Genomic DNA, 17,032 nt, shown 5'->3' with positions numbered 1-17,032 from the left:
TGTACAATCATTTTAACGTGTAAAGTGACATTTAGTACACTCACAATGTTATGCAACCATTACCTCTGTCTAGGTCCAAAATTTTTCATCACTCCCAAAAGGTGTCCCCTGAATTCAGTAAGCAGTCTCTTCTTGTTTCCTCCTTCCACCACAGCAACCACTAATCTGTTTTCTGTCTTTATCATTTATCTATTCTGGATGTTTTATATAAGTGTAATCATTCATTATGTGTGAGCTTTTGTTTCTGGCTTTTTATTAGCATAATGTTTTTGAGATTTGTCTACATGGTAGCATGTATTCATTCTTCATTCCTTTTAATGAGTGAACACTTTTCCAATGTATCAATATACCACATTTTGTTTATCCATTTGTCCCTTGAGGACATTTGGATTGTTTCTACCTTTTGGCTATTGTAAAAAGTGCTCTTATGAACACTGATGTACAAGCGTTTGTTTGAATGCCAGTCTTCAATTCTTTTGAGTGTATATATAAAGAGTGTGGATCAAACCGGGTTCCAACAGCTCGATAAAGTTTTTCTGAGGGAAAAAGAAACGATAGGTGGGAGCCTGGGAGGCAGGGATGAGGGTTTTTTCTATCCTCCCCAAGAAGCACTGGACTTTGCCATTTACAAGCTGTGTGATCTGGATCAAATGACTTAAATTCTCTGGGCTGATTCCTAATCTTTAAAATAGGAGGAAAGAAAACTCCCACAAAATAAAAGCCCTTATTTCTGTATGCTGATGGACAGACTAACAGCCCCTCCGCCCCCGCCCAAACTAATTGCTTCCCGTAAGTCCTTCCTTTTTCGCATTCACTCAAGCTACTACCTGGCTGCGGAAAGTCCACTCGCCTGAATGCTCTGCGAGGTCGCAAACTACAAGTCCCAGCAAGCCCTTCTCCCGGCCACCCCTCCCAGCCTGGTGCGCATGCTTTGGCAGACGTGGCACCGGGAACTGGGAGGCGGGGAGTGGTTGGGAAGTGGCCGTGGCTCTTGGCGGCGGCGGAGCTCGCGGGCGGGCGTGGAAGCCAGAGTGGAGACAGGAGGCGGCGGCGGGTAGCGGCGGGGATGGCACGGGCCAGGCCGGCGTGGGGGCTGCTGCTGGCGATCTGGGTAAGGCTGCGGGGCGAGGGTGCGAGCGGGGGGCCGGGCCGACACGTGCGCCCAGCTAGCCGGGCTTGCCGGTCCGCGTTCCCAGCTCCCGGCCCTCCCCGGGGCGCGCGGGAGCTGCCTCCGGGCACCCAGGTCGGGGCGTGCGTGGCAGGCAGGCAGGCGGGCACCCAGTGGCCGCGCCGGAGAGAGCGAGTTGTCCGGGTTCCGTCCCCTGCGAGCGCTCGCTGGCACCGGGGCCAGCGGCAGCCCTGGAGCGCTAGGCTGTAGCGAGGTGCCTGCTACACGGCATAACTTTGCTAGGGCGCAGGTCAGGGGTCGCCCCCAGCTAGGGCGGGACTCAGGTGGGCCGGGGGATGCCCCTCGCCCCAGACTCCGGCTCTGCACCGGTGTGAGTGCAGCGTGGGTTGAGGGTGCTTTCCACCTGCACACAGGAAACCTTGTTTTAGAGCCACCCTCGTTCTTGGTTTCGACCCCAAACGGCTAGGAAACTGCGGCTAGCCACCAGGTTCTGCCCCACCGGTCTGGGTGGAGTCGCCAACCCCGGGGAGTTCTCCGACATCTATCCAATGTTGGCTCCAGCAGTACTTTCTAGCTGTAGCTTGGAGTGGCAGGTCACTTAAAGTATCTTAGTTTTTAACCCATGAGACGGGGACAGTCAAGACACCGCCCACCCCGCCGCCCCCCCCCCTCGCACATATATATATACAAGGTTATCGGGAGGGTGGCATGAGAAGTCAGAGAAGGAAACTGCAAAAATCACACAGGAATAGAGGATGGGTGGGTCAGGGTGCTGGGAAGGGCGAGAGGAATCTGCTCTAATAAGGGGTCCTCTGGGCGTCCCTGGGAGAGGTCGGAATGGGTGTGCCCGGGCCAGCTGAGGACCTGGGTTTGGCTCTTGGTGTTGCTGTGGGTGTGTGATGGGATGAGTGGCCTTCCACAACTTTTCTAGAACTTCTTATCTCTCTCATGTTAGTACCATCCTGGCTCCCTTTTGTCCTGAAGTTCCAGGGAATCTCCAGCTCCTGGAACTCAGATTTTGCAGTTTTTTTTTTTTTTTTTTCTTTTTGGGTGTGGCAAGGATAGTGGGAAATGGGAGAAGAAAAACTGTTGGCTTAAACATTTCCATTTTCCAATAACTTGTCTGTCTGGGATCACCAGTGACAAGTGGTCCAGCATTTTCTGATTGTCCGAAGACGGTGGGGAAGAAAACTCTGCTGTGAGGTCTCCATTCTCCTTTCAGAATAGAACCAGGCTGGAGTGAGGCTCTTCACTGTCTCTTCACTGCATCTGGGTGTGTTGCATATCTCTGCCATCAGTTCCCTGGAGGTCTCCAAGCCAGGCCGGACTGAGCAGAGGATGGGGCCAACTCCTCCCTGACATCCATCAGGTCTTTGCCCTAAGATTCTTTCAGGGGGTTCTGCCATCTTCCCTTCTTCTCTTCTTGTGAAAATGGAGAGCTTGGGAATCTGAAGTTTCATTCAGCAAACATTTATTTTTATTTGTCAACCACATTGCTTGGCATAGGGTTGGATTTTGGGTAGGGAACAAAATATACATGGTGCCTGCCCTCTGGTGTTGCCCTAGGCTGGGCTGGGTGTTAGTCCTGTGAGTAAAAAAGAGAAGAGCAGGTGCGAATACCCTAACTAACTGCTGGTAGCTTCCATTGAATGGGAGGCATATATTAATTTAGAGGGAGGTCAGTCTGTCATGATGGTGGGCTGAGCAGCATCTGTAGGGAGTGGGTGCTGTAGTTAGCTAGGCAGTGGAGGCCTGCAGTGTCCTCCTCTGGGCCATGTGGAAGAGTAGGAAGGTTTGTGAGAGCACTAGAATCTGGGAGTCCTGAGCAAACAATGTATATCTTTTCTTTTCCCTAAAACAAGAGTTGGCTTAGCAGGTACAAGTTGGAGGGAACCTATAGGGACAGTGGTGAGTGGCTACTGGACACTGGGCTGGGCCTCTGTAAATTTGAATGCTATGTGGATCAGATAAGGGCTTCCTGAGTCCCTGGGAGCAGATTGGGTTTCTTTGTTCACTGGGTATTTGCTGAGGACTGATATGGGCACAACACTGGGCCGAGACCCAAGGAATATAAAGAAGAACAGTGGTCTCCTCCCATCCTTGGATTCACTTCCTGCAGTTTCAGTTACCTGCAGTCAACAAGAAGGGGAGAGTACAGTACATTATTTTGAGTGAGAGACTAGATTCACATAACTTTATCACAGTATAGTTGTAAATGTTATAATTAGTTAATGCTGTTACTCTCTTACTGTGCTTAATTTGTAAATTAAACTTTATTATAGGTATGTGCTCATAGGAAAAAACAGTATAGGTAAGTAAGGTTTGGTACTGTCTGTGGTTTCAGACATCCATGGGGGTCATGGGACTATCCCCCTTGGGCAAGGGGGACTACTGTATAAAGGAGTCTGCAGGGATTTGTGTTCAGGGATGTACACCCACCACATTATAGCAAAAATATGGAAGTGACTTAAATGCTCAACAACAGCAGTACAGGTATGTACTTCTGACCCTGTTCATATTATGGAAAGTGGCATTTGTCTTTGTCATTTTGGGCCACCATAACAAATATACCATAGCCTGAGTGGTTTATAAATAGTAGAAATCTATTTCTCACGATTCTAGAGGCTGGGAGTCTGAGACCAGGGTGCCAGCATGGTTGGGTTCAGGGTTAGGGGTGGTCTTCCTGGCCGCAGACTGCTGACTTCTGTTTGCATCCTCACGTGACACAAAGAAGACTGGTGAGCTCTCTTGGGTCCCTTTTCCAAGAGCACTCATCTCCCTGATGAGGGCTCTACCCTCTTGGCCTAATCACTTTCCCAAGGCCCCACCTCCTAATACTGTCACAGTAGGGGTTAGGATTTCAGTGTGAATTTTGAGGGGCTACAAACATTCAGCCCATTGCAGTGCTTATAAATAAATGTATTGATTATTGTTAAAATGTGTTAAGCTGTTGATGAAGAGTATCTAAACGTGTGGAAAAATGCCCAAGTGTAATTACCGGAAAAGCAGGATATAAAACCAGATCCCAAGGTGGCCGATGTTCCATGTGTGAAGAATTAGCTGTGCTCCAAATGTTAACAATTATTATTGTTGAAGGTGGAGTGGTGGATGACTTTCACTTACTTCTTCGCTTCTGCTTTTCATATATTTTCCCTGTGAATATGTATTAGTTTATAATCAGATAAGTTAAAGATTTTATAAAAAGCTCTCCTTGGAGATCTTCCTTTAACCTCCCAGAAACATACTGGAGTTGAGAGTGGCACTGTCAACACCTGAGACAAGCTAGCCCCAGAGCTCCCAGGTCACGTATCTCTGCCTTTGGGAGCTCCTGTGGTGGAGGCTGTTCTGTCCCATGGAGCCCTGTGAGTGACATCAGCTCTGCTCCTCCCTGCAGTGCTCCCTTTCCTGGAAGCGTGCCTGTGGATTGCAATCCAGTCTCTATCCAGTCCACAGGATGGAGAGGTATCCTGTCAGGGCTGGAGCACCCTCCGTAATTCAGTGGTTCTCGGACATCAAGCCAACGACAGCAGCTATGCTATGATCAAGTTTTCACTGATCCACAGACAGATTGGACAAATAACTACAGTGAATGTTCTTGCTGGTATTTTTTTTTCTCCGAATCCAAATATTTTAAGTTAAAAAACTTGTCTGCTATTTTTTCTGACTTGATGTCCCTATTTTGGTGGGGGTGTTTCTAGTGTTGTTGTTGTGGTTTTTTTTTTGAAAAATGAAACTGCTGATAGCATACTGTGATTTCCTTTTAAAAAGCCCTTAGTAACATTTATTTTCAGGTGTGTATGATGTATATTTTATTTAAAAATATATTTTAAGCTAGGCATGGTGATGCATACCTGTACTTAGGAGGCTGAAACAGGAGGATTGCAAGTTTGAGGCCAGTCTTAGCAACCTAGTGAGACTTTGTCTCAAAGCTAAACAGCTGGGGATGTGGTGCCCCTGTGTTCTATCCCTAGTACTCAGGAGATATATATATATATATAGCCTGAGATTCAAAAGTCTGAGAACTGCTCTCATTCAACCCTTTTATTTTATTTTGTTTTATTTTCTAGTGCTGGGGATGGAAACCAGGGCCTTGCCAATGCTGGGCAAGTGCTCCACCACTGAGCTATACCCACTCCAGCCCTCATATTTTATGAGGGAATGATGAGGCTCCCAGAGGGATGAGATTCACAGCCACCCACTTAGCAAGGGCAGAGCTGGAGTAGAGCCAGACCTGCTACATTGTAAATTGGCTTCTTCCCACTCCTGTCCTCTCAGTCCCCCATCTCCCGCCTGTTCCCCTGCTTTGCCCCTGATGGTGACTTGAAGCTCAGACCCTAGGGGACAGTGGGTGGAGGTAGGGGAGACAGATGTTTGCCCCGTTGTCTCCTGCAGAGCTTTTAAGGTACACTCACTCAGATTCTGTACTTCTCTGGGACCATTATATATTTAATAGGCTTTTGTGGGCTGGCCTGGGGACCTTATTGCCATTTATAATGCTGTTTGGAACCTGGAGTGCACTTTTCCCACAGAAATAAACACATTAAGGAGGAAGTCTTAAAACAGAGCCAGTGCATCAGGTGGAGCTGTGGCTGAGTGCCATCCGCGTGACAAGTACCGACTGCTGGGGATTTGGGCCAGGGCCAGGCAGTGGGCACCGAGTGACCAGAGAGGGCTGCATGAAATAATGAGTTGGGAGCTGGCCTCATGAGAAAGGCAGACTCCCAGCCCTGTGACCAGAGTGTGGATCCTCCTGTCTGGCTGACATGTCCCTAGCATCTAGCCTAGGCCTGGTGCATAGGTGTGTGTGTGTGTGTGAGAGAGAGAAAGAATGAATGAGGCAGGCAGGGAAGGAAGCCTCCAAGACTGAGACCCAAGGAGGGAGAGACCAGGCTTTGAATCTGGTGATGGGTCATAAAGAAGCTTAAATGCCCGGCAAAGCCCTGGGGACTGGATTCTGTAGGTGATGAAGAGATGTGATCAAAGCCGCCCTTTTAATAACAACATCAATCAGGCCTCATGCTGGGTTGGGTTGGGTTGGAGGGGAGAGGCTGGGTTACTTTTCCAGAATACACTTTCATCCTTTTGCTTTTCTCCCTGTTATCCACAAGATAGAGTCAAGTGTGACATGGTGGAAAGAACGGGCTTTTAGCCAGCTAGACCTAGCTCGGGAGCTCTGTGGCCTTGGGCCCTGCCTCACTTTTCTTGTTGGTAAGTGGTGATAATAATATCCATCTTGCAGAGTTGAAAGGATCAGAAATAACACAGGTTCGCAGCACAGTGCTTGGTGTGGGAAATTGCCTGGCCAGTGGAGCCTCAGCAGCCATTGCAGGCTGTTAAATACGAAGTGATGGAAGGTCAGTGAAGAGGGGTTGGTGGGCAATGGCAGGCCAGGGTGGGGGTGTGACATTGATGCCATACAGGGGGTCCTATGGTGCTGGGTTGCTCCACTGAGGCCCTTGGGCCTGCTCTTGGCTTGCCTTGCTCCCTCTCCCCTGGCCCCTGTAGAGACACTTGGAGTCAAATGCAGAGGGGCTAAGGATTTAAGTGCACTGTGTTTTTTCTCTGCTTCCTCCTGAAAGTGGATGCTCTCTTGAGAACAGAGATGCTAACCGCACCAGTCCCTGGAGGGTTTCACCCTGGCTTTGTGGTCTGCTCTGTGGGCTTTCTTGTCTTGCTTAGTGCTTGTGGTAGGTTTTGAAGCTAAGTGACAACAGGCTGGAAACAGACGCATTACGTATCATGAAGGCTTAAGTTCTTTCACATTGCCTGAATCTCCCTACTTTATGTGCTACCCACCCTCCCTGCATCTCAGGCCCCAGTGAGAGAGGGAAGGAGCAGCAGTGCTCACCGCTGGTGGGCCGACCCATTCTGCAGCATGGGCTGGAGCCTCTGGCTGCCTGTTTGCTGTGCTGTCCAGAATTTTGTAAAACCTGTTACATTTGTAGAGGGCCTTACCTTAGAGTTTACAAGGCATTTCTACATAGTTCACGTCAAGGTAGTGTTGTGTCCTCTGTTAACTTGGTGCGGTGAGCTGGTTAAGTCCTCTGACCCCAGAGAGGGTTGGACAGAGGTCGGGAGTAAGAGATCATTTGACAAGATTGGAGGTGTGTGTGGCCTTGAAGGTGAAGGCGTAGAGGAATAGGCTGGGACACACCGTGGCTCACTTGAATGTTTAAGTAGCCATGCTGGCAGCTGTTTTCCTGGAGTGTCCCTGCAATTTGTTGGTTAGCTCCTGATGGCTGCAGTGCAGGAGGGGCAGCCAGATAGACATGGACTGGCTTCATCCTCCCCAGTAGCTCTAGTTTGCTGTCCCCTCTGACCTCCCTATGCTACATACCAGTCTGTGAGCGCTTCTCACTGTTAGCTTTGCAATCATGCAGTGGGGGGTTAACGACACTCAGATGGCATGATGTTAGAATAGCCTTTTTGTGTCTTTTTATTCCTCAAAGTCACACTGAGGTCCCAGTTGTATGTGCAATTTCTAATTCATTATAGCTTGCCAGGGCAGTGGGGGGAGTATCCATTCCCACCAAAGAATCCTGCAATTCCTCCAGCTCCTTGGTGTCATGAATGAGTGAGCAGGTCCTTTAGTCCCTGTTGGAAGGTGCTATGGAAGATCCAGATGGAGAGTTACAAGTGGGGTTCAAGCAACCAGGTGACCCAGCATCTGAGACCATTTGTGGGCGGGGCTAGAGCCAAGTAGGTGAGAGTGCCCAGGGGCCAGTGGGTTTGCTGTGGTCAGGGGCCTCATTTTGCTGTGTTCTGGCCAGAGTATTATGGTGCCCCACATCAGAGGCCTGTGGACCAGCCTTGACATCCAGTGTGTGTCACAGGTGTGCCCATTCAACAGACACTTCTTTTCCAAATGCATGTTTCCTGTGAGCCAGTCCCCACACTAAGGTATTGGGGAAATAATGATAAATAAGATCGATACTGTCCCTCTTCCCAGTGGCTTAGTGGGAGAGCCACTGATTAATGATTTCATTCACACAGTAGGTGCTGGAAAGAAAGTATAAGGTAGTAAGAAAATGTGTATCAGGGATCCCTTGCCTGATGCAGGGCTTCAGGACAGCCTTCTCTGAGAACTTATGGGCCCTCTCTTAGAACAGCTTTTAAATGTATAAATCAGAACATATAGACTTACAAAGGAAACAGTTCTGTTGAAATAGAATACATCTTGAATAATATGATAGCAACTTTGTGATCAAAAAATACTTGCTTTTTTGGGGGAGACCAGTACCAGAAATTGAACTCAGGGGCACTTAACCACTGAGCCACATCCTCAGCCCTGTTTTGTATTTTATTTAGAGACAGGGTCTCACTGAGTCGCTTAGAACCTCGCTTTTCGCTGAGGCTGGCTGGCTTTGAATTCGCCATCCTCCTGCCTCTGACTCCTAGGTCACTGGGATTACTGGCATGCGCCACTGTGCCTGGCAATATTTGCTTTTTTTAATTGATGAATCAGACAAGAAGATCTAATTTCAGTGTAGGTATCTTCTGTAATTTTAAGCACCGATGTACATGAACAGTATTTCAGGATATCTGCACCAATTAGGACGTGATTAGAAAAGGTGATTTCTGTTGGTGGCAAAGTCAGACACTGCTGGTAATTGCCACTGTAATGTGCCACCTACTTCAAACATGCCGAAAGCATTCAAACATTCATAAATACATTCATAATAAAAGCTGGATTTCAGTCAGAGGTTGGTGAAAATAAAGATGTAACTTCTTTCCACCCAACTTCATAGATTCCACTGCAAAGAAAAAGGATTAAAACTTGAAAATAAGAGATGACTTTGTAACCTTTTAATGCAATACTGGGGCAGTGTGTAAGAAGCCCACCTGAGGCCCATCTGGTACCCTGGGTGATGTTTGTTTTTCTTTAGGACCCACACACTGTAGTGTTAAGTAGGATGTGAATGGTTCCTGTTTGATAGAGAAGAGAAACCCAACAGTTATTGTCCTGAAGGACAGTAGCCAGTTTGGTTTCTGTATTAACTCAGTATTCTTTCCTCCCTCCCCTCATTGGCTATATGTGTATTACTTCCTTATATCCTCTTTTTAAAAGTATTTTTAAAAGCTTTTTTTCCCCATATATCTTTTTTTGACCAAGCTTTGTCATTTTAGTGGGTCTTTTTTTGTTTGTTTTTGTACCAGGGATTGAACCTTGGGGCACTTAACTTCTGAGTCACATCCCCAGCCATATATATACATATATATATATATATATATATATATATATATATATCAACTTAGCGAGACTCTGTCTCATATATATATATATATATATATATATATATATATATGAAATAGATAAACAGCAATTTTGTGATAAAATAATATTTGCTTTTTTAAAAAAAAATTTCTAATTTTAGATGGACACAATACCTTTATTTTATTCTATTTTTTTTTTTTTTTTGGTGCTGGGGATTGAGCCCATGGCCTTGTGCATGCAAGGCAGACGCTTTACCAACTGAGATAAATCCCCAGCCCATATTTTCTTTTTTTTTACTATACATATGAGACAGGGTCTCACTGAGTTGATTAGGGCCTTGCTAACTTGCTGAGGCTGGCTTTGAACTCGCAATCCTGCCACTGGGATTACACCCATGCCCACGCCTGGCATTGGGTCCCTAATCAATGAGTTAAATATTAACTTTGATGTGTGCTCAGTGTCTATTTTTATGGGAATTAGGTTTTTGGCGTTGGACTTATTCTTGACTCTGGAGTCAGAACTGCTGAGTGAGCAGGATGTGCGGGTGTGTCACTCAAAAGAGATCAAGGCTGGAGACATTAGGAGAGTGCTGCTTAGGAGAGTGGGTGAGACCTCCTTGGGAGAGTGTAGGGCAGGAAGAGGAGGTGTGAGGGAGGGCTGAGGAACAGCAGCATGCAAAGGGCTAAGGGAGAGGAGGGTGTGTGAAGAAAACAGAGAGGATGACCAGAGAGGTAGAGAGAGACCAAGAATGTCCTGCCTGGTCTAAGAGGTCAAGCACAAGAGCTGATCTGGTGTGGTGAGAGGGTGCAGATTTCAAAGGGATGAGCAATGGATGCAGGTGAGGTGGTAGAAAATTCTGCCTGTGAATGGAGTGGAGAGTGATGTGGGGTCCAGAGAGGTTATTAAAGGGTGGGTAAGTGATAGAATTTCTCCAGCCTGGCTGTGGATAAAAACCACTTTAAGAATATATATGACCCTCCAGACATGTGGGTTGATATTCTCAAGAAGGTAGCCCAGGAATCTATATTACCAAAAGGCCTATATTTAGAGCTGCGGTTTGGCTACAGAAATTTATAATGTCATGTTTTAGTCAGGTTTCCATGGCTATAACAAAATACCTGTGATAGTCAACTTAAAAGGAGGAAAGGTTTTTTTTGGCTCTCAGTTTCATGGGTTTCGGTCCATGCTTGCTTTGCCCCATTGCTCGGGTCCTGTGGTGGCCCAGGACGTCTTGGCAGGAGCATGTGGTGGAGGAAACCTGTTCACCTCAGGGCAATCAGGTAGCTAAGTCAGATAAGAGGGGGCTGGGGTTGCAATATCCCCTTCAAGGGCATGCCCCAGGGATCTAACTTCCTTCCAGTAGATCCTGTCTCCTGAAGGTTCCACCCCCTGCCCAAGGCACCACTGGCTGGCCACCACACCTGTAACACATGGGCCTCTGGGGTACATCCAGATCCAAGCTGTAGCCGGTAACAACATTAGCTTTGCATGGTGGAGAGTGTTTAGCCGGGCACAGTGCTGCTCTGCCCCGAGTGGTGTGCCACATGTTCCCCTTGCACAACACCTGCTCTGGTGTCACGTGGCCTGAGCACATGCTGTTTTTGCTGAAGGGACTTGGGGGACTGCAGGTAGCAGAGGAAGGAGGATCAGGTCATCCCCGTGGCTCTTTGCCATTGGTCACACTCAATCACAGGTTGGAAGGGAAAGCAGACTTGGCTTCTCGGCTTTGTCTAGGATGGAGCCCTAGGGGAGGGAGAGAGCTTGAGCAATATCTGTGACTCTTCACGGGGTGCATAGAGAAGAGCATCGCATCTGTGCTCTCAGGAGTCTGTTGGGGCCCTGGCCATACGCCTTGGCTTGACCCGAGGCGAGTCTCTTAACTGCCTTGAGCCTCAGTTTTCACATATCTACAGTGGGAGTAGTACCACCTCCCACGCTGGTTGTTTATAGCAGTTTTGCAAACATTTTTACTGTGACTCCTGCAAGAACAGTTGTACATTTTAAAATACAGTCCAGTATATATAAATAAATACAACAGATATAAAGCTTCCCCTAAATGCTTAGTCTTGCTACCTATGCTACACACTGTGTTTGCTGTTTAATGTCATTTTAAAAAGATGCTGGTGTCACCCAATGGATTGGTTTTATGACTGCTCTTGGGTTGTGACCTGAAGGGTGAAATCATGGTAAACCCTCTCCTTTAGAGGACCGATGGTGATAATGTGCCTCAAAGCGCGGCTGTGCACTGTGGGTCATGAAGGGGAGGGAGTTGTTATTTTCTTATCAATTAGCAGAGATTTGAGGCAGAGTTGGATTTCCGGAGTGGGAATTCACCTGCTCTTCCTCCTCCCTGCTGCCTAATTCAATGTTCCCTCTACCAGTTCTTCCTCGTTAACAGGCCTGGCACACCGGGTTGGCAGCCACCCAAAGCCCTCTTGGCTCTAAAAGAGGTTTTCCAAAACATTAAAAGCTTCAGGGACTTAAGTCTTGGTTAAATGCACTGCAGTTGCAATTTCAGGATAAGAACCCTGTTTTTATAAGCTCTCGGATCAATTGTACTGCCCCTGACTTGTCCCTGTTGACAGCCACATTTGTGCTGTGGGGGACATGGGGGGAGAGGGAGACTGCACTGTGGAGCCCTAAATATAAAGTGTGCTTTCTTCTTGTTGTTCTTATCTTTTAGTACTGGGGATTAAACCCCGGGCATTCTACCTCTCAGCTTCATCTCCAGCTCTTTTTATTTTATTTTTTTTATTTTGAGACAGAGTCTTGATAAGTTGCCCCGCCTGACCTCTAACTTGCTATCTTCCTGCCTCAGCCTTCCCAATAGCTGGGATTACAGGCACGTACCATCGCATCCAGCTAAGTGTTATTTTTTTTTAAATTTATTTTTTAGGTGTAGATGGACACAACACAATGCCTTTATTTTTATGTGGTGCTGAGGATCGAACCCGGGTCCCTCCCATGCTAGGTGGATCCCTCCCGTGCTAGGTGAGCACTCTACCTCTGAGTCACAATCCCAGCCCCTAAGGTGTTATTTTTTTAAAGAAAGCAAAATGTAGGTTGCTATTCCTAATCCAAAATGCTTGCAACTGGAAGTGTTAGATTTTAGATTTTTTTGAATTTTGGAATATTTGCATAGACACATAATGTGATATCCTGGTGATGGGACCTAAGTCTAAACATAGAATCCATTTATCTTTTGTATACCTTTCATTACATGTGGCCTGAAGGTAACTTCATACCTTATTTTTGGCATACTTGCATTTTGACTCTGATGTGGAATTTTCCGCTTGAGCTCATGTCAACATTCAAAAAGTTTTGGATTTTGGAGCTTTTAGGATTTTGGATTTTTAGATTAGGGATACTTCACGTGTGTAAGAAATGCAGTCAGCCTTATTTATGGGAACAAATAGTGAGGTGTGTCTATAGGAATCTGTCTTCTTTATGCTTCAGCTTGGGCACTGGGGTCTGTCCAATTTGGTTCTGAATCACAGCTCACTTACTCCCTCTGTGACCTTGACCAAGGGGTGTAGTTTTGACCTTGAGTGGAAGATTTGGTTGCCACCCTGTGGCACTCTTGGCAGGGGGTGAACCCTTTGGGAGCTCAGCTCTAGTGGAAGGAAGTAGATCACTTGGGCCCTGCCCATGAGAGGGCTCTTGTGTGGCTCCTCCTTCATTCTCTTTTGATTTCTGTCCATAAAATCTGCCTCCCACTTCCTTCTCTGGTCATCAGGCTCCCTCACCCGAGGTGGTGGGTCTACCTGATCAGAACCTTCAAAACCGTGAGCTAAAAGAAACCTTTTCTCTTGGAGTTAATTATCTCAAGTATTTTGTAATAGTGACAAAAAGCTTAATAATACAGCAAAATCCTTAACTGTCTCTTTATAAAATGGGTATAATAAAGTATTTCTTATGCTTGTTAAGGTAATTAAATTAGAAAATCATGTGAACTGCTTAGCTCATTGTGGGTCACACTGTTGTTCTGGTCATAATGGGCTAATCCATAGGTCCTGAATTTTGGAATGAAAGAATCTTCTCTTGGATTCTTCTATTCCAATGCTTTCCCCGCTGCACGTTCCCCTCTCTGGGGGTGGTGCTGCGGGTTGAACCCAAGGGCTGCTTTTACCACTGAACTACATCCCAGACCTTTTGATTTTTTTATTTTGAGATGACATCTTACTAAGTTGCTGAAGCTGGCCTCGACTTTGTGCTCCCTCTGCTTTATCTTCCTGAGTTACTGAGATTACAGGCATGCGCCACCATGCCTAGCCATTTACCCCTTTAATAAGCATAGTTAACTTTCCCAAGTGCAGCTAGCCAGGAGTCCCCCCCCCCCCCACACACACACGGAGTGTCACTATTTGGGGACTCGTGGTGCTTATTTTGAAGGCTGCCAGGTAGACACTTGAGCATTTGGAAGTGTGGTTGATGAAGTCTCCAATCTTGACTTGCTCTGAGGCCTTTACTTCTGGTGAAGAGTGGTGCTTAGCCGTGAAGTTGATGACTTGCTTAAAATTTGACTTTTAAGGAGCATAATTTACTCATATTTTAAAATTAATGTTCTTTTGTGCATCTTTATCGTCAAAGCCATTCTACAAGTATTTGCGGGGTGTATGTTGCATATAAAGCATTTTGCAGATTCTATGTAATAGTTTCTGTAAAAAAGCTCTAAGCTCATGTGGGAAAGTGCCACCACTGAGCACTTACTGGACAGAGACATATCAGAAGGCTTAGGAATAGGCAGGGACAGTGTTGGGTTCTGAGCATCTCTTTTTTTCTTACTTTTGTTGGACAAGTTTTTTGTTTTCATCTGCCGCAGTCTGTCTGGGCACAAAATAACCGAGCCGCCACAAAACCTTGTAGGTTCAAACAGCAACTCTTTATTCCCCAACTCTCACCGGCACTCTACACATACTTCCCAGGAATACACTCCCTCCACCGGCTCCGGGTGCCAATTCTCCCCACTAGAACTGCACAGGAACTCCAAAGTAGTGGCTCCGAGGCAGCAGGATCCGCCCTAATTGGCCCTCCAATTTGGCCTTGGTACCAGTGGGGGGGTGAGGTTCTTTGCCTCACCTCTGTCCCAGCAGGATCTGCCCTAATCCCAGAGCAGGGTCACCTTTCAACCATTCCCTCTAGCAAAATGCCAGTCATCATTCCAACTAGATTGTGGCTCTCAACATTCATCCCCTCTTGTTTGGAAATAGTGCCAGACTTATAGAAGAGGTGCAAGAAAAATACAAAGGATTCTCAAATCTCCTTAGTATTTTATCACATCTGTTTGATCGTGTTCTTCCCCTACATATGTAATGTTTACATATAATATCCTTTGCCCCCTGAATACTTCAGTACAGTCTTGTGCACATGTTTTGTTCAGTGATGGTTTGTACTTCCTAGAACTGATTCCTGTAGGTTAAATGATGCCTGACTGTATTTCCTAAAGTGCAGGGACATGCTTTCATAACCACACTACAGCAGTTAAAATCAGGAAGGTAGTACAATGGCCCCTCGGTATCTTTGGGGGATTGGTTCCAGGAACCCCTACAGATAACAAAGTTCATGGATGCCCAGGTTCCTTAAATAAGATGGTGCAGTACTTGCCTAAAAGCTACACACACACTTTATGACATCATCATCTCTAGCTCACTGGTAATGCCTGGTTCAGTTGAAAATGCTTTGTAAATAGTTGTTAAGTTATACTGTTTAGGAATCGTAATAAGAAAAATAAGTATTCCTGTTCAATATAGATGAAAATCAAAATTTGTTTTCCATCCAAAGTTGGTTGAATATATAGATGAGGAATCCACAGATACAGAGGGACTCTACAGATTCAGTACTCAGTTCAAATCACACATTGCATTTAGTTGTTGTTCTTTAGTTGCATTTAACTTGGAACAGTGCTTAGTCTTTTGTGGCCATGACATTTTTGAAGAATTTTTCTCAGTTTGGTTTTTGATGGTTTTTTCCATTCGGTGCATTATAGCAGGAGGCATGTCAATTTGACCCATCACTGGTGGTGGTAACGTTGGCCCTTTAGTTGAGGGGGTTTCTGCCCTGTTTATCCACTGTAAAGTTGTATTTTCTGTGGGGAGATACTTTGAGACTGTTGTTTCCACAACAGTAGCCACTTGGCTGCTATTTATATATTTAAATTGGATACTTATTATGGCAAGTTGGAAGATTAGAGAAAGGGAAAGACTATATATCCAAGGACAAAACCTTGCATTTTTTTCCCTTACCAGTTTTTTTCCCAAGTGTAATTTTGTTTGCTTATGGTTGTGGTCATACCATGTGTATTTTGAATTCTGCTTTTCAAAAATTTAACATTAAGGCAAATATCTTTTGCATTGCACCATCTTTGAAAGCATGTCTGTATTATTTTCCACTTTGTATAACCATTCCTCTGCTGATGGACATTGGGGTTGTTTACAGGTCTTGACTCTTCCAAATAGGGTTGTATGAGTCATTTCTGTGTCAGAACTTCTGCTAATTTCCTCAAGGCAGATTCCCAGAAGTGGAATTATAAAATCAAAGAGTATAAATATTTTCAAGATACCTGATGCATTATGTCAATTAGCTTTCCAAAAGAATTGTGTAGTTTATGTGTTTGCCACAGTATATGGCCGTTGGACCCCATATTTTAAGAGATCAACTAATGGTGCTTCTTAATCTTTTTTTTTAATTTTGAAACTGTAGCCCACCAGTGAAGATATGTGTTGAGATTAATTTCCTGGATTTTGAATTATGAGAGCATTGGTATTTATTTCCAAAGATAAATTATAGTACAGTGTAGCCCATTACTCTTTTCAAGTGGTAACGTTGTTCACCAGCAGTGGAATGAGCTCTGGGGTCTTGGAGATGGCATTATCTAGGGAAGATCCTTCAGGCTGGAGAGGGATTTGAGATCTCATGTGTGAGGGCTTGGGGTATTTCACCTGGAGGGTCCTACAAGGGGATGTATTTGCCATCTTTAGAGTGGGATTGCCTGATAGTTGGTGTGGGAAGTGGAGGAATTTAAACATCTTAGTGATTGGAGCTGTCCAAGATGAAATGGGTAGGACAGAGGATGTGGATTTATAAGTATTAACATATCCAGATCCCACAGCCTTCTGGGTCCAACTGAGTCTAGCCATCTCAGGTGATTTTGAGTCCTTGGCTCATCTGAAGATGACCTGTGAGAGGATTTCTATATAGGGAAACCAATCAGCCCAACTCAAAAGCATTCACTTGCAAGAGACATCCTGGCCTGAGTCTCCTGGAGGGTCCCTTTAATAGAAAAAGGCTGAGGTAGGGAGACTGGAGAGTTGATTGTCTTGACATTTGTGGGTAGCTATTATGAAAATGGCCAAGATACCTGATAATAATAGGGTCAGGGAAAACCTGGAGACTTGGGAGGAACACAGGGCAGATCAATCCCTTGTCAGTCTCTCTGTCTCCTTCCTTATAAACAATTTATCTAAAGTATAATGCAAGATTTGATGCCTTAGGCACTTTGAAGTATCCCCACTGAAACAGATGTTAATATTTCTTTCTAGTTAAGGCTTTTGTTTGAGTAGGTATTCTAATCTATCTGTATATGGGCCAGAAGATCCAGAATAATAGTGCCTTAAAAAGACTATTTATTTTACTCCTATAGAAGGGATGTTGCTGGGCCAGTGTGTCCCTGTGTGGTGTTGGGGAGACAG

The 17,032-nt window shown here is 45.6% G+C and overlaps 1 protein-coding gene across 1 annotated transcript in view; it reads left to right on the top strand.

The window, feature by feature from the left end:
- The first annotated feature begins 1,013 nt into the window (after nucleotides 1-1,013).
- Nucleotides 1,014-17,032, top strand: part of Pdia5 (protein disulfide isomerase family A member 5) — a 90,020-nt gene continuing 74,001 nt past the window's right edge. Inside the window, exon 1 of the mRNA XM_076868153.1 lies at nucleotides 1,014-1,111. Coding sequence (XP_076724268.1) covers nucleotides 1,067-1,111 — 45 coding nt within the window. The 5' untranslated portion in view covers nucleotides 1,014-1,066. The remainder of the gene's footprint in view (nucleotides 1,112-17,032) is intronic.

Source organism: Callospermophilus lateralis, chromosome 10, assembly GCF_048772815.1.
Source record: "Callospermophilus lateralis isolate mCalLat2 chromosome 10, mCalLat2.hap1, whole genome shotgun sequence".
In the NCBI taxonomy this organism is placed as follows: Eukaryota; Metazoa; Chordata; class Mammalia; order Rodentia; family Sciuridae; genus Callospermophilus; species Callospermophilus lateralis.
Note: the sequence above shows the minus strand (reverse complement) of the source record. Positions and strands in the feature narration are given on the sequence as shown.